Source organism: Xenopus laevis, chromosome 2S, assembly GCF_017654675.1.
Source record: "Xenopus laevis strain J_2021 chromosome 2S, Xenopus_laevis_v10.1, whole genome shotgun sequence".
In the NCBI taxonomy this organism is placed as follows: Eukaryota; Metazoa; Chordata; class Amphibia; order Anura; family Pipidae; genus Xenopus; species Xenopus laevis.
This window is the reverse complement of record NC_054374.1, coordinates 10894568-10919762: the sequence shown is the minus strand read 5'-3', so window position 1 is coordinate 10919762 and position 25195 is coordinate 10894568. Positions and strand designations below refer to the sequence as shown.

At 38.8% G+C, this 25195-nt stretch overlaps 1 protein-coding gene across 3 annotated transcripts in view; it reads left to right on the top strand.

The window, feature by feature from the left end:
• Positions 1-25195, top strand: part of robo1.S (roundabout guidance receptor 1 S homeolog) — a 289278-nt gene that overhangs the window by 162893 nt on the left and 101190 nt on the right. For all 3 annotated transcript variants that reach the window (XM_041583366.1, XM_018248847.2, XM_018248846.2), the window contains exon 3: positions 21093-21253. In XM_041583366.1, coding sequence (XP_041439300.1) covers positions 21093-21253 — 161 coding nt within the window. The remainder of the gene's footprint in view (positions 1-21092; positions 21254-25195) is intronic.

Below are 25195 nucleotides of genomic sequence, written 5' to 3'. Positions count from 1 at the left end.
TGGTAAAATGAGAGTTGCCCATGCCCAGTTGATCAACATCACTGTGACCTTTCTAAGAATGATTTCCATTGAGAATCTTCGACTGGATGGTAGCTGTGTATAGAAGTTATACTTGCGCCAAATGGACTAATTATATCACAACGTTTTCAAGCAAATTGGCTCCACACGGTTCATTGTATGAGACCCCTTTACCCACAGCACTGATCATAAATCTAAATAGAATTGTTTTGTGTTTATTTATTTATTTATTTTTTGCTCGAATATGAAATCAGTTTTTCTGTATCATGTAGGAATGCACCCAATCCACTATTTTGGGACTTGGCCGAATCCCCGAATCCTTGGCGAAAGATTTGGCCGAATACCGAACCACACCCTAATTTGCATATGCAAATTAGGGTCAGGGAAGGAAAACGTGGAAAAAAAAATCTTCTTTTGTGATGAAAAGTCACATGATTTCCCTACCCGCCCCTAATTTACATATGCAAATTAGTATTCAGATTCGGTTCGTCCAGGCACAAGGATTCATCCGAATCCCAAACCGAATCCTGGATTATGTGCATCCCTAATATCATGAAATAAGACACTAATCTAGTTTTTTTTTTTTTTTTGATCATATCATGTATTTCCAGATTTACCTACCTTCTAGATTCCACTCAGATCCACTCAGGAGCAGTGCAGAGTAGCAGGGTAGCTCACTATTAAAATGTTCTGCTTCTTTTCCACCTGGGTGGAGTGAGTGTAAAGAAGGTATAAAGTAATGCCCTGATTCTGACTCCCATGCACCACTTGCATTTACTTCCCATTCAAATGACCAAGACAATAAGGGGCACATTTACTAAGCTCGAGTGAAGGATTCGAAGTAAAAAAACTTTGAATTTCAAAGTTTTTTTTTTTTTTGGGTACTTCGACCATCGAATAGGCTTCTTTGACCTTCGACTTCGATTCGAACGATTCAAAGTAAAAATCTCTCTTTTAAAAAAACTTTGGCTACCTACTTCGCCACAAACTACCGAGCTACAATGTTAGCCTATGGGGACCTTCCCCATAAGTTTTCTAAGCTTTTTCTGATCGAAGGAAAACCGTTCGATCGATGGATTAAAATCCTTCGAAGCGTTTGATTCGAAGGATTTCATCGTTCAATGGAACGATTTTTCCTTTCGAAGTATTGGCGGTAAATCCTTCGACTTCGATATACAAAGTCGAAGGATTTTACTTTGAGGGTCGAATATCGAGGGTTAATTAACCCTCGATATTCGACCCTTAGTAAATGTGCCCCTTAGTGTATATCTAGATTCCCTACCATAAAACCAGTCATTGTGGCATAACAAAATTGAAATAAAATTTTAAGTCTAATAAAACCCTTTTCTCCCTAAAGCTACATTGCTTCCAGGCAATTTCTTACAACAGAATTCCTTTTAATTCAGTGGACTTGCTCATAGACCCATCTGATATATGTACCTCTGTCCTCAGTTTAGTGTCCGTTTAATTCTCTGTGCTGTAATGTTGAGGTTTATGCAGAGCTTTAAAAAGAAAGTGTCCTTTCAAAAGGAAACACTATTATCAGGCTGAACAGCATTTCCCATCCACTGCCAATTATTCACATGAGCGCAGATCATGGGGTCTTTTGGATGGCAAGTCATATTTGTGATCCCCCCCCCCCACACTCCACCCTGTTCTATCTGTTGATTTGTGTAATTCAGTGGAAACGGACTGATTAAAGCAAGTCTGCCTAAAGGGAGAGCCGGGGGGAGATGAGCAATGTATAAGATAACTTACCTGTAATTTAACTTTATTTTCCGCTAGGGAGAATTTGACGGTTTGATCTATAAAAAGAGATGAAAATGAAATGTTAAAGCTAATTGCGTTGAAATTAAATGCTGAAAACGAGTAAATGGAGAATCCGCGTTATATAGTCCTGTGCTATTAAACTTTATTCTGATGGGTCAGCTTGCTGGCGGACTGTTATATCAGTGTTAATGTGCCTGCAGGAACTTTATTTATTTGTCTTACTGGGTTATGTCTCTCTCATATGCTTTGACATAGGCGAAATGCGTGGGCAGATATTTATTTTGCATTGAATGTAGTCGGGCTTTACTCTACTTACCAGTAATGCATTGTCCATTTGGATATTTACCAACTGTTGACCCAATGTGCGTGTATGGGGAATTTATTAAGTGTTACAAATGAACAGGCTTTTGTGTACAGATCTTTCCGATTGTTCATGCTGTGTGCACTCAACTGACAGTACCTACAAAAGGACACGTTGACTCTTAAGCACACACACTTACAGGTATGAACAGTTGGCTTCTTAGAAATATACTCTCCATCAGGAACAATAGGGACTGTTTTACTTACAATATATTATTTATGTTGATCAAATTCATCAGTGCCATCAAGATTAATGGTTACTTTCCTGAACACACACATTTCACCCAAGTCAACAAAAGCCGGTTACATAAATGTAGTCTGCATGTGGATATTTCATTTTGGTTAGTTGACCTCACATACTCCAACAAATCAACCAGTTGAAGGAACTGTATAATTCCCCAGGTTCAGTTGACCTTGCTCATAATTCCATAGTAGATGAGGTTGCAAGAAGGCATGTGATAGGCAAAAGGCCCAGTGTGCCATATTTATAATTTACAGGGCTTGACCAGCCTGTAGACACAGGGGCCCATTTACTTAGCTCGAGTGAAGGAATAGAATAAAAAAAACTTCGAATTTCAAATGGTTTTTTTGGCTACTTCGACCATCGAATGGACTACTTTGACCTTTGACTACGACTTCGAATCGAACGATTCGAACTAAAAATCGTTCGACTATTCGACCATTCGATAGTCGAAGTACTGTCTCTTTAAAAAAAAAATTTGACCCCCCCCCTAGTTCGCCACCTAAAACCTACGGAAATCAATGTTAGTGGGGAAGGTCCCCATAGGCTTTTTAAGTATTTTTTGGTCGAAGAAAATGATTTGAAGGATTTAATCGTTCGATCGAACGATTTTTCGTTCATTCGTTCGATCAAACTATTTGCGCTAAATCCTTCGACTTCGATATTCGAAGTCGAAGGATTTCAATTCGGCAGTCGAATATCGAGGGTTAATTAACCCTCGATATTCGACCATAAGTAAATTTGCCCCTTAGTACGCGAACCTTCAAAATTTCAGTGTTATCAGAACCAACTGCCGACTACAGTGGGAACAACAAAAACACCTATTCAAATGCTATTGTGTATTTAAAAAAGTCTATGCATTCAGCTTGTTTTAAATAGCCTTACCTGCAGGTTTGAACACATTAACATATGATTTAGGAGCCAGAGAGCCTACTGTAGGAGCCAGACACATTTTTTAAGGCCCAGTGGAGAACAGTTTGTATATAAACTTGTGTAAAGTATCCCAAATGTAAGGGGTCTGCATGGAGATTTAAGAGCTATGTCAGCCTGACACCTGGGATTTCTCCAGCCTTTTGCTAAGTCTGCAAAATCAATTGCTAAGTACATCACAATTCTTTGGCTTGGGCAGCTTTTTACAAACAATAGGTTCTCTGAATATAATACTTGAGTTCACCTTTGTTTCAAAGTTACTACTTAAAGTTTGTCTATTTGCCTACCTGTGCTTACCTAACATGAACATATGGTTAATATCTATTATCTAATAAAATAGATTCCGCCGCTCTCCATTTACTTCTTTGGGATTTTGAAAGGCGTATTTATCAAAGGATGAACTTGCAACTTTCACCCACTGATAAATACTCTTTTAAAAATCCCATATAAATGAATGGAGAGAGGCGGAATTTCACTCTAGAGGACTGTGGCGATCTCTAACTTCACTCTTTGATAAATATAGCCCATACACTACTTGTATAAACAGCATTGTACATATTTAAAGGAGAAGGAAAGCTACGGAGGCATTTTATTGCCAATAGATTAGCTGCAATAGTGCAAGCTAGAATGCTATATTTATTCTGTAGAATGTTTTACCATACCTGAGTAAAAAGCTCTAGAAACTCTCTGTTTGTTTAGGATAGGAGCTGCAGTATTAACATGGTGTGACATCACTTCCTGCCTGAGTCTCTCCCTGCTCTGGGCTCAGATTACAGTAGAGAAGGGAGGGGGGTGGGGAAGAGGAGCAAACTGAGCATGCTCTTGCCCAGGGCAATGAGGTTTAAGCTGAAGGCAGGAAGTCTGATACAGAAGCCCATGAGTACACAATAGAAGGAAAGAAATGTGGTGTTTCTTTTGACAGAGGACTCAGAGCAGCACTACTTTGGGGGTTCACTGGTATATTTAGATGGACCTTTCTGATAAGGCTTACTTAGTTTTAACCTTTCCTTCTCCTTTAAAGCATAGATATCATGTGCTAAGAGATACAGGAGGATGGAGACCCCTGCAGCAGAATGTATATGGGGTAGGACTAAGAACCATGGCAGGTTTCTGGACACGGTTATCTCCAGCTCTAACATGGCTCCTATAATTACCAGTTGTTGGAAAGACATAAAGGGGGAGATTTTCTAAAGGGCAAATTGTCGACAGTGACCGATTCGCACACTTCGACAGGCACAAATACCCTACAAATACGCTAATTCACTAAAATGCAAAGTTTCGTCCTGGGCGTCAAACGCTGGCGACCTTTCAGTAGCGTTACTTTGGCTGTGCAAACATTTCATAGCGAAGATGCGCTAGCATTCATTTGTGCCTAGCAAAACTTAGCTAGGGATCTTACGCAAGATTTGCATAGAGCGGGACATTTAAAGTTGTATGGATGCCTTTATTAGAAATGTTGCTGCAAATGGTTTAAGTTACCGGTTTATATTACACATGTCCAGGGAACCTTAATAAAGACAAGAGAGTTAATATAATGCCCTACACCTGAGCCCACTGTAAAATTAATGTTCCATATGTTATAAAATGTGTGAAGAAAACTGCTTACCCAAAAAAATAAGTTAGGACTTTTGCAGCCAATCCCGTTTAAAAAAAGGAAAAGCCGCCAGCTTTTTTTTGAACTTCAATGCATTTTTGGCTCACAGGATATGATGAAAGTGAAATAAGATTGAGGAAGATCTATCTGCTTTATAGCACTATACCTGGTCTGAGGTGGCGAAGGCAACTCCGGTGAAAGAGGTAACGTTCAGTAAAATCGGCATTTTAGTGAATTTGCCAGAGCAAAAAGACGCCTGGCGACAGAGTGTGAATAACCGCTAGCAATGGTCCCGTTCACTAGCGAATTGGCACCTGTGCCTGTTAATGAATTGGCGATGTCCCTGCGGGTGGCAACGCTGGTGTCGCTAGCATTAGTCACTTCACTCTTTAGTAAATCTGCTCCAAAGACGGCAACTTAGTCTGCCTTGCCATGAATCACAGAAGTATATGTTGGAATTCTACAACATCTCAGTAATATGCTCTAGTGATGTTTACTTGTTTTGCTAATGTAAAGACATGTCAGCTAATGCATGTTCTTTGAGAGTCGCCAAATTCCCCCCTACCCAGTCACCCTCAGTAACAGTTCTTGCTCCCTATGATTTGCACCCAAACTGTTGTCAGCCTCCTCTCCATTGAAAAGCACCCCAATATATCCCCAAACACTTCAGAAACAGGCACCGCCTGGAACAAGGCATTGTTGGTGGTGCACCATAACTATGAAATCACTGGATTGGCATCTCTGAATGAAAAAGTAAGATTATACTATTCTCTTTCTCAAGGCATAAACTAAGATGTCTTTAACGAAAGGTATAATTATCCTTCACCCAAATGCCTCGTGGAGCCTAATATTCAGAAAGACTGAAGGAAATTGAATTTAAAATTAGAACGTTTTAATTGCTTTAGTTTGGCCAAAATGCTACAGCACCAGAAAATGACCAAGGAGAAATTAGTTAATATTCTTGATCATCAATTATACTTATTTTAGAGGGAACAAAAAGCCTCCCTAATATGCTCCACTGGCTGATCATGTTCTGTTGCTAATGCCAAGTTTTAGATTAATGGGTTATGGGACATTTTCTTCATTAAAGCACCAACCCAGTTGGAAAACCTACTCAGGAGCAAACAGTCTTCATCATTCTGACACCCAATTAACCAAGATTTAAGATACAAGCAGTTATTTAAAATGCTGACAACTGCACTGCCCCATCCATTTAAAATGAATCAACTTCCAATCTTCCAAATGCCTTGGTCCTCCAGCTGTTCTGATGTGCAGTTACCATCATCCTCAGCCAAACAATAGTGGGAGTTATAATTTAGCTGAAGGCATTTATGTCACTATAACATTATTCATTGCTTCATTATCCCATCTCATTTAACCAGGTTTAAATCTTTCATTCAGTCAGATGTTCAATATCAGGGGAGGGTTGTTCAACTGCTCTTCTTTTTCCAGCAGATGGATCTGATTGAAGCCACTGATGGAATAGTGGTGTGAATGTTCTTCTAGGATACAAAATGTTTGTTGAGGAATCTTGGGTGACTGCCATTGCACACTACTAGTTATGGTTGTGTTTTAGCCACTAGTCATCCTAAATTAACATCTTTTCATTATTCATCTGGACCAGAGTCAGGTAAAGTTACAGGTCATCGAGGCTCTGAAAGATCTTAAGAACATATTAGTTCTTCAGATGAATAATGTAAAGATGTTAAGTCTCTGGTTAATGATTTCACGTTCTTTCGTTCATCCTTTTAATCTTTCCAGCCCTCATAATGGAACAGTCAAGTGTAACCTGAGGAGAATTATTTTAGATGTCACTTAACTGGTAACAGGTGGACATATTCGTTCATCAAAAGCCTTTAATTCCCAGTCACTTTGTATCATCATTCAGTAAATTGATCCTAATTACAAATCAGCTCGGTGATGCCACCAGTGTGTCGTTAGAGTTCCGGAGTGTTTCCTATTCCAAGTCATAGATCCATTTGGATGGGGACTATAATTAAAATTGCATTTTGTATTTTTTTTAAACCCCCTGGGAGCCAAGAGGACTATTTCTGTTATTTTACACTGATCCCTTCCACCTGTTTTTCTATTGCCAATATTCAATAATTTCAGCGACAGGAGAACAGAACATGGGGTGTAGCCATATCTAGCATATGTGACCAGTATCTGTCTGGGCATCTGAGGGAGTCGAACCAATGGTCAAAAATATAATAATATATATCCCATACCCCTAAGTAAATAATGAAATATAGTTTGAGCACCCATATTTGCATTGGTTTATTAAATGTATATTTGTCATGTTATCTCTTGAAACATATAGTTTTCCTATGGTACAAGAAGCTTAAATATTTCTGAATATTCATTATGTACATTTACACTTGTACGGACTATACTTAAAGGGATACTGTCATGGGAAAAAAAAACATTTTTTTTTTTCAAAATGAATCAGTTAATAGTGCTGCTCCAGAAGAATTTTGCGCTGAAATCCATTTCTCAAAAGAGCAAACAGAATTTTTTATATTCAATTTTGAAATCGGACATGGGGCTAGACATATTGTCACTTTCCCAGTTGCTCTAAGTCATGTGACTTGTGCTCTGATAAACTTCAATCACTCTTTACTGCTGTACTGCAAGTTGGAGTGATATCACCCCCCCCCAGCAGCCAAACAAAAGAACAATGGGAAGGTAATCAGATAGCAGCTCCCTAACACAAGATAACAGCTGCCTTGTAGATCTAAGAACAACACTCAATAGTAAAAACCCATGTCCCACTGAGACACATTCAGTTACATTGAGAAGGAAAAACAGCAGCCTGTCAGAAAGCATTTCTCTCCTAAAGTGCAGGCACAAGTCACATGACCAGGGGCAGCTGGGAAATCTAGCTCCATGTCAGATTTCAGAATTGAATATAAAAAAATCTGTTTGCTCTTTTGAGAAATGGATTTCAATGCAGAATTCTGCTGGAGTAGCACTATTAACTGATGCGTTTTGAAAAAAACATGTTTTCCGATGACAGGATCCCTTTAAACAGCAGTTTTCATTTAATTAAATCTCTATCTAATAGAGTCATTATCCCTTTCCTTCCCCCCTCTGAGCCTGTTTAGTGTTCAATCACTGATATGAAGATAAAACAGTATCTGCGATCTCCTCATCATCAAGGATAAGGAGATTGGGACTGGGCCTCCATCATTGACCTACATTGCCTGAATGATCAGATGGGAGCCAGTTAATTAATGATGCTTAATGAGGAGGAAAAAGAAGAAAAGGGAACCGTATGACTAAATGCTAATGCACTTATGTCTCACTAATAAATGTGTTTATTGAAGTTTAGTTGAAGCATTATGTCTCCACTGTTTTGCCTTTTTCAACCTGCACTTGAAATCTCAATGGAAAGTGAAGTGCAATAGAAAAGTGCAAGGCACATGGGCAGCCCTGGTCCATTTGTATTATGCCATTAGATGCACTCTCCCATTGGAGAACATATGTATCTGTATATGTAATTTTACCTTGTCAGAATAACATTTTTTAAAAACAATAAGTTCACTTATAAACCAGTTAAAAATTACACCCATGCATGTCAAGACACATTTGTTGAGATCCTGGCAAGTTATTTGCATAGACCCTGTTCACTGATGATTATCCAACTACTGGCATCATTACTTAACCAGCTCCTTATCCCCACTTTGTAATTCTATCCACACAGCTCACCCAAAATTAAATTATAACTTTATTCATTTATCACATATTAGCATTATTTTTTTAGAGCGAAGGCCGACATGAATGCTCTAATGAGGGTTTATCATTTAAAGAGGGAACATGTATCTGGGCCCTCTTGTGTCTAAATCATGGGGAATATATCAGAGTGAAAGCTGAGCTTTACCAAACTGTAACTTCTAAACTAAGCAACTATCCAACATTGGTGTGGTGTCTCTTTTATGATAATCACATTAGCCGTTATCTAATCCACAATTTGACATCTGTCTGTGACTCAGGGGCTGCTCTTTGCTTGCGGGGATGTATTTTTCCCATTGGTTTCTTTTGAAGTGTTTGAGGCCCTCTAAGCTACTTTTACCCTTGCCTGAAGGGCTCCTGAAAACTTGGAGCAGCCTGAGGCAGAGTATTCTTTAAGCTTTCTGTGCCTACACAGTGTATCATGGGACACACACTGGCATTCGGTCACTCAAGATTCCATAGGGAGCAATTAAATGTGTTGGAAAATGAATGGAGCCCAAGTACATCTGTAGAAACTGGAACCTTATTTGATCTAAAGATATGAATATGAGTTGTACGTTGTATGCATTAAATTTGTAGCTTTGGGCCAAGACTATCAAAGCTTCAGCCCTCGAGCAAATGTGAACTACATCTCCCAGCTTCCCCAACTGAGTCAAATGAGAATCAAGTATTGAAATAAAAAGTTTACAAAAGCAAAACAATTGAGATGGTCAAGTTGGTGTTTTTGTTTCCTGCTAAGTTTGTAGACCATTCTATTTTACCATTTTTGTATTCATTTTAATCATATTTTATACCTAGCATGGCTATGTACAACACGTGTTTCTACTTGCTGTTGACATACAGTGTTGCCTAGTAGCCAGTTAACTTCAACAATCTGTAAAGATGTTTCAAGGCCTGTTTTTGTGCATCTGGTGGAAGTGCATGGAGTTGTTTACTCTGGCAATTTCTGCCGAGATCAGGTTATTTATTTGCAGCAGTTCTTTAAGTTAGAACTGGGGTCATCAAACCACTGTCTGAATTGGACAGTGGCCACACCTGTACAGCCCTCCCAACATTTTATATTTGAAAATCAGGACAATTCAGGTCTCGGTTAGTATTGTCTCTTTTTGGCTGGTGCAGGTTGAGAGAGATGACATCAAGGGGCAGGGTTTTGGAATCAGGGTTGGGGGATGATACAGTGAACAGGTATTGGCCAAAATCCTGGGTCTATCTTGAAGAATTTTTCCAGGTTGCAGAATTCTGAAGCCTGTGCGGTTAGTTTTGCACTGGGCAGTCTATATTTTACCTGTCTTTCAATTTCAATACATCCTGGACACGGCAAAAGGACAACAAAGAAAAAACCCTCATCTCTCTACTGTCCTGTAAACCCTGTCCCTTTTTTTAAACATGTCATCCACCTTGAGAACTTGGGTGATTTTTAGACATCTCCCTTTCCATTCGGATATCTCCTTGTTCCGTTCAGATGTCCTGTTCTGTCTGGATCATACAGAGATGCGGCAAGGTTTTGTTTTGGGTTCTGATGTTTAGAACTGTCCCATGATAATCTTGGGTGGATTGCAGTGTCTACTGGGACTAGGATTTTATCCTAATTCACAGATGATTTCAAATCCCCCCCAAATCATCTGCAACTACAGCTCAGTCAACCACTAGTAGTTTGCACACATTTTAGTTACTTACTGACATTGGAAAGCATTGAAAAAGCACCCAAACTCCTCATCAACATGGAAGAGGCCTGGGCAGAATATGGTCATGTAAGAGTTGTTGCACCTGGAATAAAACATAGCTACAACAACTGAAAGGCTTCTTGATAGGCATCCATGAATTACTGTATCTTTTCCATTATGTAATTCAAGGTGTTCCGGGGGATCGCTGTAATTTCAGTCCTGCATGGATTCCCCTTTGGTAAAAGTGAAAAGCATAAATAAAAATAGATTTTTGATGGTATTAAGTGACAAGAAGCTTGGTGGCGTGTGGGCTGAAAATTACTTTTTTTCCACGCAATTTCCTCTTAATAAATATGCAAATGCTTAAGTTACCAAAGCAAAATTCAGAGTGTGCTGCATATCCTCCCAATTACATCAATTCAACCTCATTCTTGAATTAGCTTCACAAAGTAAACATGATCCCTGGCAGAATTATGGCCAAACCAGTTAGGTAGGAACAAACCAAACATACAGAGGGGGTTTTGTTCTCCTACTCCCCATTCTTTTGCCTGACAATATACTCTCTCTGCAGGAAGCACATGTAGCTTCTAATAATGGCACAGAGGGAACTTAAAATACATGTTCCTTCATATTAAGTCTACAGGCAGTAGTGCTGATTAAAACATTGACAGAATCCTAGCCTTCTGATACTCCATATTCACCAGTTGTGGTGTTTTTTCAGTTGCCAGTTGTGGTGATTGTGGGTATAGGGGGAGATATCAGGCTTTTGTATGCACATTTTTGGAAAAGGTCAAGAGCATTACCAAAAAGAAATTTCTTAGAGCATTGCCTTGGAAACAGGGTTCTAAATGTGGGTCCTTGCAACTGCAACTGCCATGTATATTCTGCAGACTTTATTGATGCTTGAGAGAAGACTGTTATTGGTGTGCCAAATGCTTCAGTAAAGCGTTCAGTTAAAATCTCCAACCTACATTTGTTAAGGGGTCTACAGACAATTTAAAAACATTTAAAATATAAAAACATCTATACCTATCCCCCCGTATCCAACGGTGTTTGGCACGGCTTAAGCAGATTTTAATGTAGGCAATACCAATGAATTTACCATTGTGGTTTGGACATGGCATTGACACTTTCATGGTATTGGCAATCTTAGTAGTAAAATTGACAGTGCACTTCCAAACATGTCAACTCACACGTGGTTTCCGGGAGTCATCCTTATTTATCCCCCTCTCACTCGGTTAACTTCATTAACAAACCTGTCACCCAAATGCATCAACTCGGGTGGCGTAAGCTGGAGGGGGGGGAAATTGTGGTATCTTCAGAGCAGCGCTAAAAAAAATTTGTTCCAAGTTGTCCAATGCTTACTTGGATGCTTCAAATTCTGCTGAGAAACAAGGAAACTTGGGGACATTATATGGTGATGGGAGGCCAAGGGCGAGGGTCCAAACTGGGTAAATACTGTTTGAAGTCAAAATGGCTCCATCAAAATGTGTAGAAATGTCACCCCAAAATGCTCCAAAGCAGCCAAGAAGGGATAACAGTGGGGGCAGGACTGAGGAGGAACAGGGGTATGATCAGGGCTGATCAGAGGTGTAGCTGGATCAGGTACAATACGGGTTGGCATCTCTGCATTTATCCTATGGGTTTTGGAGTTATTAAGTCTAAAAAACTGGCTTTGTATTGTTTCTTCCGTGTGTGTTTGGGGGGCATCTGTCCTTTATGTGTTTAAAGTATTATACATAGACTGGGCCATGGAGACTACAAAGCAATCTGTGCTGAAATTAGCTTTACAAAGAGAGATGGTGCATCGAACCTATATAAGCACTACTGAAGTCAACGCAATTTCAAAAATAGAATATGATTTAGGAGGACATACTCACAGTTCCAAGGGTGCATGAACATAGGAACAAAACCAAAAAATGTGAGTTCCTCCAAAAATTGATCAAGCAGCAAGTTAAAAAATACAAAAAGTTTATTAGGACATTAGGTTAACCTATGAGTAAGTGCCTGAACAGGCACAAAATGCGTCAGGCCATGTCCTAATATGTCCTAATAAACTTTTTGTATTTTTTTACTTGCTGCTTGATCAATTTTTGGAGGAACTTGCAGTCTTTGGCTGAAATAAGCTTCCCCAAATACAAAAAAAAAACCATGTTCCACCTTTGCAGCACAGTTTTCCATTTACTATAAACAGGAAACAAAAGGTGTGTTACTTGGCACCATGCGTTCTTATCCCTTCAAAAAGCCCCCACAATATGAAGGGGCAGATTTATCAAGGGTCAAATTGAAAATTCAAATTTTTAAATTCGAATTTCGAGTTTATTTTAGTGTACTTCGACTAAGGAATAGTCCAAATTTCATTTGATTTAACAGAAAAAAAAATATAATTTTTTTTGCTTTGACACAACAGTTATTGTATGTAGTAGCATCGTATAGTATGTTTCTTTCCAGCAGTAGCAGTCTCTCTCTCTCGCCAGCTACCACAGCAAATGTGTTTGCATGATACATTACAAATAAGTTTAATAATACGAATGAAAAAAAAAGGCAGAAAACTTCCTGGCAGGAGCCAAGTCTTTACAGATAATTGAATACATTTGTTTCTGGTTAAGAGTGTGTCTCCAAGGCAAATTGGCATTCTCCTTTGTAAGACAACAGACAGACACTAAGTGAGTTTTGATTCTAGATGCAGATAGACAACTCTCTCCGCTCCTTTAGCTTGGAATGCTGAGCTAAGATTATGAAAGCTATTTTTCTTCTGTGCCTCTCAAATTCCCTTATATTTTCTCACCGCAAAGCGCTTGCATGGAAACATTGCCTTGTGTAGAAACATCATGGGTTTTCATAAACACGCATTTTCAACTCTACTCTGTATAGAGATCAATTGCAAACTGGCTGGAAAGACCATTATGTAATGACAGCCCTTGAGTCAGTGGTTGAAAGTCAACCGGCCTCCTTTCAACGTTTCACCCAATGTCGCTATGCTGGGTCTTCAAGTCCCCACCCTCAAAACAATTAGCTGTAGACATAAAAAATGTAGAAAGTATCTTATAGACCTATGGTGGAAATAAGAGCAAAAGGGGTTTTTCCCTGGCTAGGGCCTACTAGGGTTTGGGCCCACTGGGAGATCAAGTGCTACTTTATCCTATGGTCCCCAGACTGTCAGTCAAACCCTGATTCTACACAAAGAAGACACAGTTTGTATATCCAGGTTCACTGCATTCTGAATACTCTGTTGTGAAGCCATCAAGAAGACCAGCCTAAAAGTGCAACACAGCTGCAGCTCTGAAACATTTTAATGTCATTTCATAAAAGTGTGATATTTCTAAATCCAAAGAATTTTAAGTGCTTTTTGCAGTTGGGATATTTTACAAATCTGGGACGATTCCAGGGGACGTTAAAGGGATACTGTCATGGGAAAACAAGTTTTTTTTTCAAAACACATCAGTTAATAGTGCTACTCCAGCAGACTTCTGCACTGAAATCCTATTCTCAAAAGAGCAAATGATTTTTTTATATTCAATTTTGAAATCTGAAATGGAGCTAGACATATTGTCAGTTTCCTAGCTGCCCCAGTCATGTGATTTGTGCCTGCACTTTAGGATGGAACTATTTTCTGGCAGGCTGTTATTTCTCCTACTTAATGTTACTGAATGTGTCTCAGTGGGACTTGGTTTTTACTATTAAGTGTTGTTTTTAGATCTACCAAGGAGCTGTTATCTTGTGTTAGGGAGCTGCTATGTGGTTACCTTCCCATTGTTCTTTTGTTTGGCTGCTGGGGGAGGGGGGAGGGAGGGGTGATATCACTCCAACTTGCAGTACAGCAGTAAAGAGTGACTAAAGTTTATCAGAGCACAAGTCACATGACTGGTTGCAACTGGGAAACTGACAAAATGTCTAGCCCCATGTCAGATTTCAAAATTAAATATAAAAAAAATCTGTTTGCTCTTTTGAAAAATGGATTTCAGAGTAGAATTCTGCTGGAGCAGCACTATTAACTGATGTGTTTTGAAAAAAATGTTTTTTCCCATGACAGTATCCCTTTAGATTGAAAAATAAAGGACAGTTGACAATGGTGGCCCTAGTATTTTTCTGTTATTATTTATAATCATGGGCATTTAGGCCCTCTTAACTAAACTCCTTCCTTATCTCTTCAGCCATCCTGCCATTAAGAAATTAAAATTTTGGTTTGGTCTTTTATAATTAGAATTTCGAAGTTTTTCTAATTCAAAATCCGACCATTGATAAATCTGCCCCTTAGACTGCCCCCTTGTAGTTTGCAAACAGTTGCATGTTCTTACTATAGCTAACCACACACAAAACTAAGTACTGATATGCCAGACCACCATATGGATATACAGTATTTGGTCAATCTATATCAAAGTGGTTGTATAAGACCATAGTTAAAAATTCTTGGAAGCCACACGTGGACCAACGTACATAGAAATCTCTAACTATATAGACATACAGTATGGCCCATGTACATAGTAAATTAACATTAAACATGTCTTTTCTTGGCTGAATACCAAAGTGTTTCACGGTGTATTTCCAACGGTGTTCGGCACAGCTCTTTTATGTATTTTGCCATATTTAAAGAAAGATAGTAATGACAATAAAATGTACTGTTGTTCTGCACTGGTAAAACTGGTGTGTTTGCTTCAGAAAAACTACTATAGTTTATATAAACAAGCTGCTGTGTAGCCATGGGGGCAGCCATTCAAGCACAGGATACACAGTAGATAACAGATAAGTACTACTATAGTTTATATAAACAAGCTGCTGTGTAGCCGTTGGGGCAGCCATTCAAGCACAGGATACACAGTAGATAACAGATAAGTACTACTATAGTTTATATAAACAAGCTGCTGTGTAGCCATGGGGGCAGACATTCAAGCACAGGATACACAGTAGATAACAGATAAGTACTACTATAGTTTATATAAACAAGCTGCTGTGTAGCCATGGGGGCAGCCATTCAAGCACAGGATACACAGTAGATAACAGATAAGTACTACTATAGTTTATATAAACAAGCTGCTGTGTAGCCATGGGGGCAGCCATGTAAGCACAGGATACACAGTAGATAACAGATAAGTACTACTATAGTTTATATAAACAAGCTGCTGTGTAGCCATGGGGGCAGCCATTCAAGCACAGGATACACAGTAGATAACAGATAAGTACTACTATAGTTTTCATAAACAAGCTGCTGTATAGCCATGGGGGCAGCCATGTAAGCACAGGATACACAGTAGATAACAGATAAGTACTACTATAGTTTATATAAACAAGCTGCTGTGTAGCCATGGGGGCAGCCATTCAAGCACAGGATACACAGTAGATAACAGATAAGTACTACTATAGTTTATATAAACAAGCTGCTGTGTAGCCATGAGGGCAGCCATTCAAGCACAGGATAGACAGTAGATAATAGATAAGTACTACTATAGTTTATATAAACAAGCTGCTGTGTAGCCATGGGGGCATCAATTCAAGCACAGGATACACAGTCGTTGCAATTTGTTTTTTTCACTTCTATATTTCATTATTTAAGAACCGGTTTTTACTTTGAACCCTAGAGTCGACGTAAGAGCAGCATTGCAATCTAATTTGTTTTTAAAGATATTATTTATTGTTGTACTTTCACTAAGCTTAGGATACAGAATAAGAGGAAAATGTATTGATGTATCTGATCTGCGATATCAGGTCTCCGATATGCTGCTTCATTGCACTAGGTCTCTACGACAATTGTCCCAGCTATTGTTAATGGAATAAAGAAGTATATTTGAAACTTGTGAGAGAGGATCATCTGTAACTCGCAATTGAGTGTATGTGTATGGCTTTGTGTGCGCGCCAGTTTCCAGGAAGGCAAAGTAATATTAAAAAATGTTCTGTTTTTTGTGGAAAATGTTTTTCGTTTCAACATTTAAAATGTGTTTGGCAATTTTCTTCTCTCCTAAAATGTTCCAACATTGAATATGGCCAAACCTGCAATTTGGCTTGACTAAAGCTCCCTACTTTTCTCATCACCTTCATTAAATTGAATCTCTAAATTATGCTACTAAGTGTTACTGAGAACTGGCAATGCTGTAGACTGCAATAATACAGGTTTTTTTTATTAGAATCCATTTAAGAAAAGTAAATCCTTTCCCAAAAGCATGGAAAGAGCTAAGGAGTTGGAAAGACGAAGCTGATGCCACAACCTGTTTTCTCTACTCTACTCATGTGAAGACCAGTAATGGGCGAATGTATTCGCCAGATGCAAATTCGTGATTAATTTCCGCATTTCACCGCCAGCAAATACATTGCCTAAATTGCAGCGAAAATTACGCAAATTTTCGGCGATGTCAGGTTTTTTGATGCTGGCGACCATTCCAACGTCGGCGACATTTTACCGCACGCCCATTGACTTTAATGCAAATGGCTAAAACAAGCATGTGTCAAATTGTCGCCGGCATCAAAATTTGTGTTTTGCAAATTTTTCGCCGTTTTGCGAATTACACGAGAAATTTTTCGGTGACAAATTCACCCATCACTAGTGAAGACACATAAGTAAAATGTATACAGGTATGGGGTCTGTTATTCGGAAAACCTATATCCAGAAAGCTCTGAATTACTGAAGGCTGTCTCCCATAGACTCCATTTTATCCTGATAATCCAAGTTTTTTTTTTTTAAATGATTTTCTTTTTCTCTGTAATAATAAAACAGTAGCTTGTACTTGATCCCAACTAAGATATAATTAATCCTTACTGGAAGCAGAACCAGCCTATTGGGTTTATTTAATGTTTACATGATTTTCAAGTAGACTTAAGGTACGCTGGGGAGGAGGGAGGGGGGTCTACCCAGGGTAGGCGGGGGTTATTACGGGTTCAATTCTCCTTTAAGATATGAAGATTCAAATTATAGAAAGATTGTTATCTGGAAACCCCAAAAAGTCTGGATTATGGGTCCTATGGGTCCTATACCTGCACACCTCCCAACTGTCCCTCTTTTGACAGCTCAACCCGCAGTCCCTCATTTGTACTGGAAAGTCCCTCTTTTCTCTGCACTGAACAGCCAGAAAAAGAAACAAAGTTTCTCACTTAATTGACTTTTAGCAGAGAGCCCAGAACCGGTAACAGGTGCAAATAAGATACTTTGTAACAATTTTGAGACACAAAAACACAGTTTAGATAAGGAGAAATATTTTCAAACTTTCATAACCTGCCAAATTTTGTAAAACAAACATGGTAATTAGGGGGTGTGGCCACAGAAAGAGGTGTGGTCAAAAAATTGCTGTGCTACGTGCAGAAATTTTTTTTTGTCCCTCTTTTTACTTCCAAAATGCTGGGAGGTATGTACCTGTATAAGAGGTTATTGAGTATAAGCCTGACCCACTCAGGTCAAAACATGTGTCCACAAACCTCAAATGTTGAGGGTAGTCAGAACTCTGTAGGTCGGAATACAGACAAAGAACAGTGTGGCCCTCTAATTTGCATGTAAATGCTTGCCCTTATAATGTATGGTAGCTCTTGTGGTTCCACAGTGTGGGAACTGAATGAATCATTATTGTGTATTGTATGTACCGATGCCAACGCACATTTTACTCTCATTCATGGAGGTTTCTCAAGGCTGTTTGATATGGGATAGAGATGTACAGTCTCTATATTTCCAGTCAAGGAAAAGTTGGCACATTTTGTACCAGTTAACCAGAATTCATTCCATTTTTATGAGCAGTTACATTTAGTTTCTTGCTAAGGGGTGTTAGAGCTCAGCAGCAGCTCTAACATCTTACCAATTTGGTAAATCAGTTTTCTTGTCTGCGCTTTCAACATTGGTCCCAGCTTTATGCTAAATAAGTGATAACAATTTTTAACATGTCAATTAATCTATTTAGTGATTCTATTTAGGCCAAAAATTCTGCTGCCATGGCTGTTAATCAATAGCTTGCTGCAAACATAGGCAGAGAAAAATAAAGATTTAGGGAGGCTTAGCTTTCCTGAAACGAGAATAGCTGCCATGTATACCTAAATTCTATGGGTACCGTATATACTCGAGTATAAGCCGAGTTTTTCAGCCCCCAAAATATGCTGAAAAACTCTACCTCGGCTTATACTCGGGTCAAGCGCAAAAACGGTTGCCGGCGTCTAAGAATAGTCGCCGGCGCCCAAGAATAGTCACCGGCATCCAAAAATAGTCGCTGGCGTCCAAGAATAGTCTCCAAGAATATTCGCCTGCGTCCAAGAATGGTCGCCGGCATCTAAAAACGAGACGCCGGCACCTCCAATGGGAGCAGAAACCCTAAATTTTTTGATTGAAACTTACCAGAAGCTGCTGCATTTCTCACCCTAGGCTTATACTCGAGTCAATAAGCTTTCCCAGTTTTTGGAGGTAAAATTAGGTACCTCGGCTTATACTCCGGACGGCTTATACTCGAGTATATACGGTAAGTCTTCCCCAAGCACCAGGTAAATTCTCCTCTCCTGGAGATTTCTACATTATTAGAAATTTAGAACAGTGAGTGATAAGACAAAACATAAAATATTTGGCAGTGCCAGCTGGCTGCCTACATCTTTGTATAATTCATTAAACTGTGCATGCCTGGAATAAATGAATTCAGACCCTAATTAAACAGATCTAGTAAATTGCATTTTGTGCTTATTGCTTCAAGGTGAATCTGTAAACACATTAGCAAACGCATTCCCCAAAACAAAAACATCTCTTTTCTGTACTCCGTTATATGGCTTTCATTTTATATTGTGTCACTCGAGGCTTCGTTATTAATTAATTACAAAAGTTTCATCAGTGCAGGGGTTGTACTGAACTTTCATCAAGGACAAAGAGTTAACTCGGAGACACAAAGGTTACCCCTGTATCAAACCAATAAGCAAATTTGTGTAAGAGAAGATGCAAAGGATTTGACTGAATGACTGATATTTTTCTATGTCTGTATCATTATGTTGTAAGAGGTGTTTTGACCACAACATTAGACCCCAAGGAACTGAAAATGTTTGACAGACACTCATCTGTTGGCTGAAATTTATTTTACATATTAGAATGTTTGTTTTAGTGTAGGGCAAGGTGTGTGTTGGTCTTGCTCTCCCCAAAATACTGTCATCTTTCTTTCCTATTGATAACATTGGCATCAAGTATAATTTTCCCCTATTTTACACCAAAAATGAAAGTGTGTTAAAGTAATGATCTATAATGTAGTGTTGTGCTGCACTGGGTAATACTGAGGTGGTTACTTCAGAAACTCTATATAAACAAGCTGCTGTGTAGGCATGGGGGCATCAATTCAAGCACAGGATACACAGTAGATAACAGATAAGTACTACTATAGTTTATATAAACAAGCTGCTGTGTAGCCATGGGGGCATCAATTCAAGCACAGGATACACAGTAGATAACAGATAAGTACTACTATAGTTTATATAAACAAGCTGCTGTGTAGCCATGGGGGCAGCCATTCAAGCACAAGATACACAGTAGATAACAGATAAGTACTACTATAGTTTATATAAACAAGCTGCTGTCTTGTCACGGGGGCAGCCATTTAAGCACAGGATACACAGTAGATAACAGATAAGTACTACTATAGTTTATATAAACAAGCTGCTGTGTAGTCATGGGGGCAGCCATTCAAGCACAGGATACACAGTAGATAACAGATAAGTACTACTATAGTTTATATAAACAAGCTGCTGTGTAGCCATGGGGGCAGCCATTCAAGCACAGAATACACAGTAGATAACAGATAAGTACTACTATAGTTTATATAAACAAGCTGCTGTGTAGCCATGGGGGCAGCCATTCAAGCACAGGATACACAGTAGATAACAGATAAGTACTACTATAGTTTAAATAAACAAGCTGCTGTGTAGCCATGGGGGCAGCCATTCAAGCACAGGATACACAGTAGATAACAGCTAAGTACTACTATAGTTTATATAAACAAGCTGCTGTGTAGCCATGGGGGCAGCCATTCAAGCACAGGATACACAGTAGATAACAGATAAGTACTACTATAGTTTATATAAACAAGCTGCTGTGTAACCATAGGGGCAGCCATTCAAGCACAGGATACACAGTAGATAACAGATACGTCCTACTATAGTTTATATAAACAAGCTGCTGTGTAGCCATGGGGCAGCCATTCAAGCACAGGATCCACAGTAGATAACAGATAAGTACTACTATAATTTATATAAACAAGCTGCTGTGTAGCCATGGGGGCAGCCATTCAAGCACAGGATACACAGTAGATAACAGATAAGTACTACTATAGTTTATATAAACAAGCTGCTGTGTAGCCATGGGGGCAGCCATTCAAATGTGAAAAATGAGAAAAGGCACAGGACACACAGCAGATAACAGATAAGCTCTGTAGTATATAATAGGATACTTCGGAACATATCTGTTTTCTAATGTGTATCCTGTGCTTCTCCTTTTTCAGCTATGATTGGCTGCCCCATGACCTGGTGGACCTTAAAGAAGGGGCCCTTTGGAAAAATGGCACTTATACAAGGCAGATGTTAATGATATATAAGGGTTGTGGAATATGCTGGTCCTCTATAATTATAGAATAATAATAAAATAACATTGAAGTCCCTATTATACCATGATATGTTCTACCCTATATCTTTCGTTGAAACTTACAAAAACAACTCTCTTCAATGTCTCTTCGGAATGTGCAGAGCAAGCTGAGAATAATTTTTGTTCAGTATTTAATGCAAGAAATAGAAATATAAAGTATCCACGGGTGGAACAAAAGTTTAACTCATTTTGTTCTTTTTTTCTTTGTAGTTTTGAGAGACGACTTCAGACAAAATCCTTCGGATGTAATGGTAGCGGTAGGGGAGCCTGCAGTAATGGAATGCCAGCCACCCAGAGGTCACCCTGAGCCAACTATATCTTGGAAAAAAGATGGGACTCCAATAGATGATGATAAGGATGAAAGGATAACTGTAAGTTAATGGAGATGAATTTAATCCTGCTTATGCATCACATGATTACGTTTCTTCCAGTCTAATAACCCATAGTAACCAATCAGCAGTCAGCTCTGATCAGTCTGGAGCAGTCAGATTGATGAAGGCAACTGTTTCATTGGTTGCTATAAGCTACAGAGAAAACACTGAAAAAACATGAGCCTGTGAATATCTGTAGGAATCCATTTATAACCTAGGAACAGAGCAAAATGACATTTATTATAGTGTAGAGAGCTACACCATGGTCTTTTCTAATTTTATTACCAATGATTTTTTTAAGTATCCTATATTTACTCATAACTGGTCACTAGGATTTCATTTTTACAATAAGTTACGTAGTTACTTTATTTGGGTTGAAAAAAGACAAAAGCTATTTCAAAAAGTTTTATTGTCATTTTTTAAAACTGTGAAATTGGTAAAAAAAAAAAATAAATAGAAAAATTTAATTTTGGTCCCCAATCCCTATTTAACATAATCAAGTTTTTTCAAGTTTTTTTTTTTAAAATATGTTAGCAACTGAAAAAAAAATGGAAAATGAAGACTCTACCTTCTTTCAGCATTGTCATTGATAAATGCATGTGCATTGAGATCTTGGTTCCCAACCTAAGTTCGCGTGATTGGCTTTCTTCACTATCGTTCATTGGGAACAGGGCCTAATGAAATCCCATGCATTAACAGATGCTTAGAGCTGTTAGATGAAATAGAAGCAATATGGTTGACTACAGGAGCCTAGCAATGTGTGACTTTCAGTGTAGAATTACGTAAAAAAAATATCTGAAACAAATATAGTGGCTGGGGTTGGATACAACCAAGTGAGAATGAACTGTGCCTTTATACACTGTTCTCTGTCCAAAAAGCTAACCTATAAAATGCACATTTTTAAATATTTCCAATAATAATCAGTTTTCCCTATGCGCTGCACATGTCCAACCACAATGGGCAAGTATGTGCCTTTGGGCTGTTCTCACTGATAATTGCAATGGTCATGAGGAGTGTCAAATGTTAAATTACAGTAATTCGGGGGAACATACATTCTGAGCAGTCGGACACCTTCATCACTTTGATGTCACATAGTTTTTTTTGTTGCTGTTCTTAAAATACTGGTGACAAGTTGAGGCAAAACCACACATGGCCAGTTTAACAAGCCTGAAGCAAGTCAAAACTAGGTTTTTAGTATAGAGACTGGTTTTGTATACACCAGTAAAACACTTTTTATGTGGGACATAAAATGTTTTTTTATGAGTGAGGTCCATTGTTCAATTTCAAAGCTAAATGTGGACATACTGACGATTCAGCAGTAAACGCTGACCAATATTCAAGTTTGACGATCAACAAGGCGACCGATAGCCATGTCCTTTACTGATACATCAGTTGCATTGTCTCCTGCCATACATGCACTAAATATAGTACAAAGCTACATTTTGTATGCTAATATTTGTGTGTGTATGACCACCTTTAGGGCAGAGACACACGTGGAGATTCAGGGAGATTTAGTCACCCAGCGACAAATCGCCTCTTCGTTGGGCGACTAATCTCCTCACAAAGCCTTACCGATGGCTAGAATCTAAATCGCCAGCGGGATGGCACTCAGAGTGTTTTGTTTTCCGAAGTTGTCTCACAAGGAAACTTTGGGCGACTTCGGAAAATGAAGTGCTCCTGGTGCCTTTCCACCGGTGATTAATATTCTAGCTGGCGGGAAGGCTTAGATGGCAGACTAGTGATTTGTCCCTGGGTGACTAAATCTCCCCAAATCTCCACGTTTGTCTCTGCCCTAAAAGTGGCCATAGGCAGATCAGGGAGACTAGTCTCCCGAAGAAGAGGCAACTAATCTCCCCGAATCTCCGCGTCTCTGCTCTTAGTTGTTGGATAATTAATGGCGCTACTTAGTTACAGTCTTTGAGATTAGCCTCCCCAGTAAACAAGGTGAACATTGGTGTTGAGTTCTATTCGTCAGCTGCAGTAATGCATCTTGAAATATCCAATCTGATTTAGCTGCAAGAGCTCTGCTGCATGGGTGTCACCAGCATAGGCAGGCTTGGGTAATGTAAGCCTCCACAACTACAACTACCCATGAGTTTCTTATTACAAACAGGACAGATACTGTATATTATGTATGCCATTGGTACATTATTTATAATGCCATGTGATTCTTAAAGGCATTATACATGTAGTTGGCACTATATTCATTTATGTATGTTATATGGCATTATTATACATATAAAGGTATTCTACATGGCCGTGGCACTGTATTTATCCTGCTTGGGAACACTACAGTATATATTAAATTGGCCTAGGCTCTAGAACCTTTCATGTGTTTGGGGTATTTTACATGAATCTGTCATTCTATATCTATAGTGTATTCTGGGGTTTTGTATGTGGAATTGGTTGTGGCATAGTATGAAATAATCTGTGCAGAAAATGTCTTTAACTGACTTTCCTAAACACAAAAATGACCCTCTGTTTTTGGTCACCAGGAACCTTCTACCCTCTCAATAATATTGACACTGAGCATAAGTTTCAGCAGCTAGCCAGCTGACAACCCTAAGATTGCTTTAAACTCTCAGAAAAACTTTGCATTGTGAGAAAACTTCGGCAGCTTTTGGCCTATGCATTTGCACAATTTAAAAAATATTCCTAGAGGAAATGCATTTCCTTTAAGATGATTTATTGCATAATTCTAATGTATCCTTGCTATTTGACACTGCTTACTTACCTCTTACATAGCTACCTGCCTTGATTTTGCTGTACATTATGGAATGATATCCTTGGCCCATGTATTTGCACAGTACAGAACTCAAGGACCGCATTGCATTATTCCACTCAGCTCTGCTTGCTGATATTTTACTGTGATTATGCCAAAGCATAATGTCTATCCATATGTTAAGGAAATTACAGCCACTAATGCTCCTTATTTTTCTTTTTTTGCTGTTAATACCATCTGTCCTAGTGTATAAAATGGCATTAGTCTCTTTTGCTGATAAGAGAATAAGCAATAAAATTAATTTATTTTTTTTGTAATTTCACCATCATTAAATTACTAAAAAAAATAATTTTCTGCCATTATTTAATAGCCCTAGTATAAAATTATGCCTACTGTACAGGTGAATAATTCAGATTTTTCCCCTTGCCATGACTATAAGAGGGACTTGTCCAAGTCCCTCTTATAGTCATTAACTCACTGTACCATGTGAAGTTGGCAGTAGAAAATGGACTTGCTACACTCTATAGGTTAGGTGTATAGGTTAGAGTCCTGCAGCGGGTCGGGTACCCGCGGGTTACCCGCAAAAAAAGAATGAGGGTGGAATTTTCAGATATACATGCGGGTCGGGTTGCGGGTCTCATCTAAATTTCTTATCTTATTTTATATTGTCTATATTTTAGTCCTTTAAAAATTTTACAAAATGTGTTGCTGTCCCCGCCCACTTTTAATGATGTCACTTCCAGTTTGCAGCAAAACCACTTCCTGTTCCATGGTGGTCAGCCGGTTTGTTTGTTGGGTTGCGGATAAGGCAGTTGTGGGTGGGGTAGCGGATCAAAGTGGGTAATTATGCAGGTTGCGGTTTTGGTCGTGGACTGTGGCTTGTGGGTTCGGGTCTGGTCCCTGTCTTAGAAATTGGTTCCGCGCAGGACTCTAGGGTAGGGGACCAGAGCAAATGTCTTTATGCCCTGCCCTACAATTGGTTTTGGCAAAATCCTTCAGTAGGGGTCCACATATTGACAATAGAATACTGTCAAAAATTACTCAGTTGATGTAATAACTAAGAGCCTAGTATATGATAATTAAATTGCTATTTCATGTTTGGGTTAAGAATTTGCCATTTTGTTCTAATAAATACTATCAATTAGTGTAGAGCTACTATTTACCCAGTATTTATGGTGCAGAACATGTAATAATAAACACTAATGAATCAACCACCTATT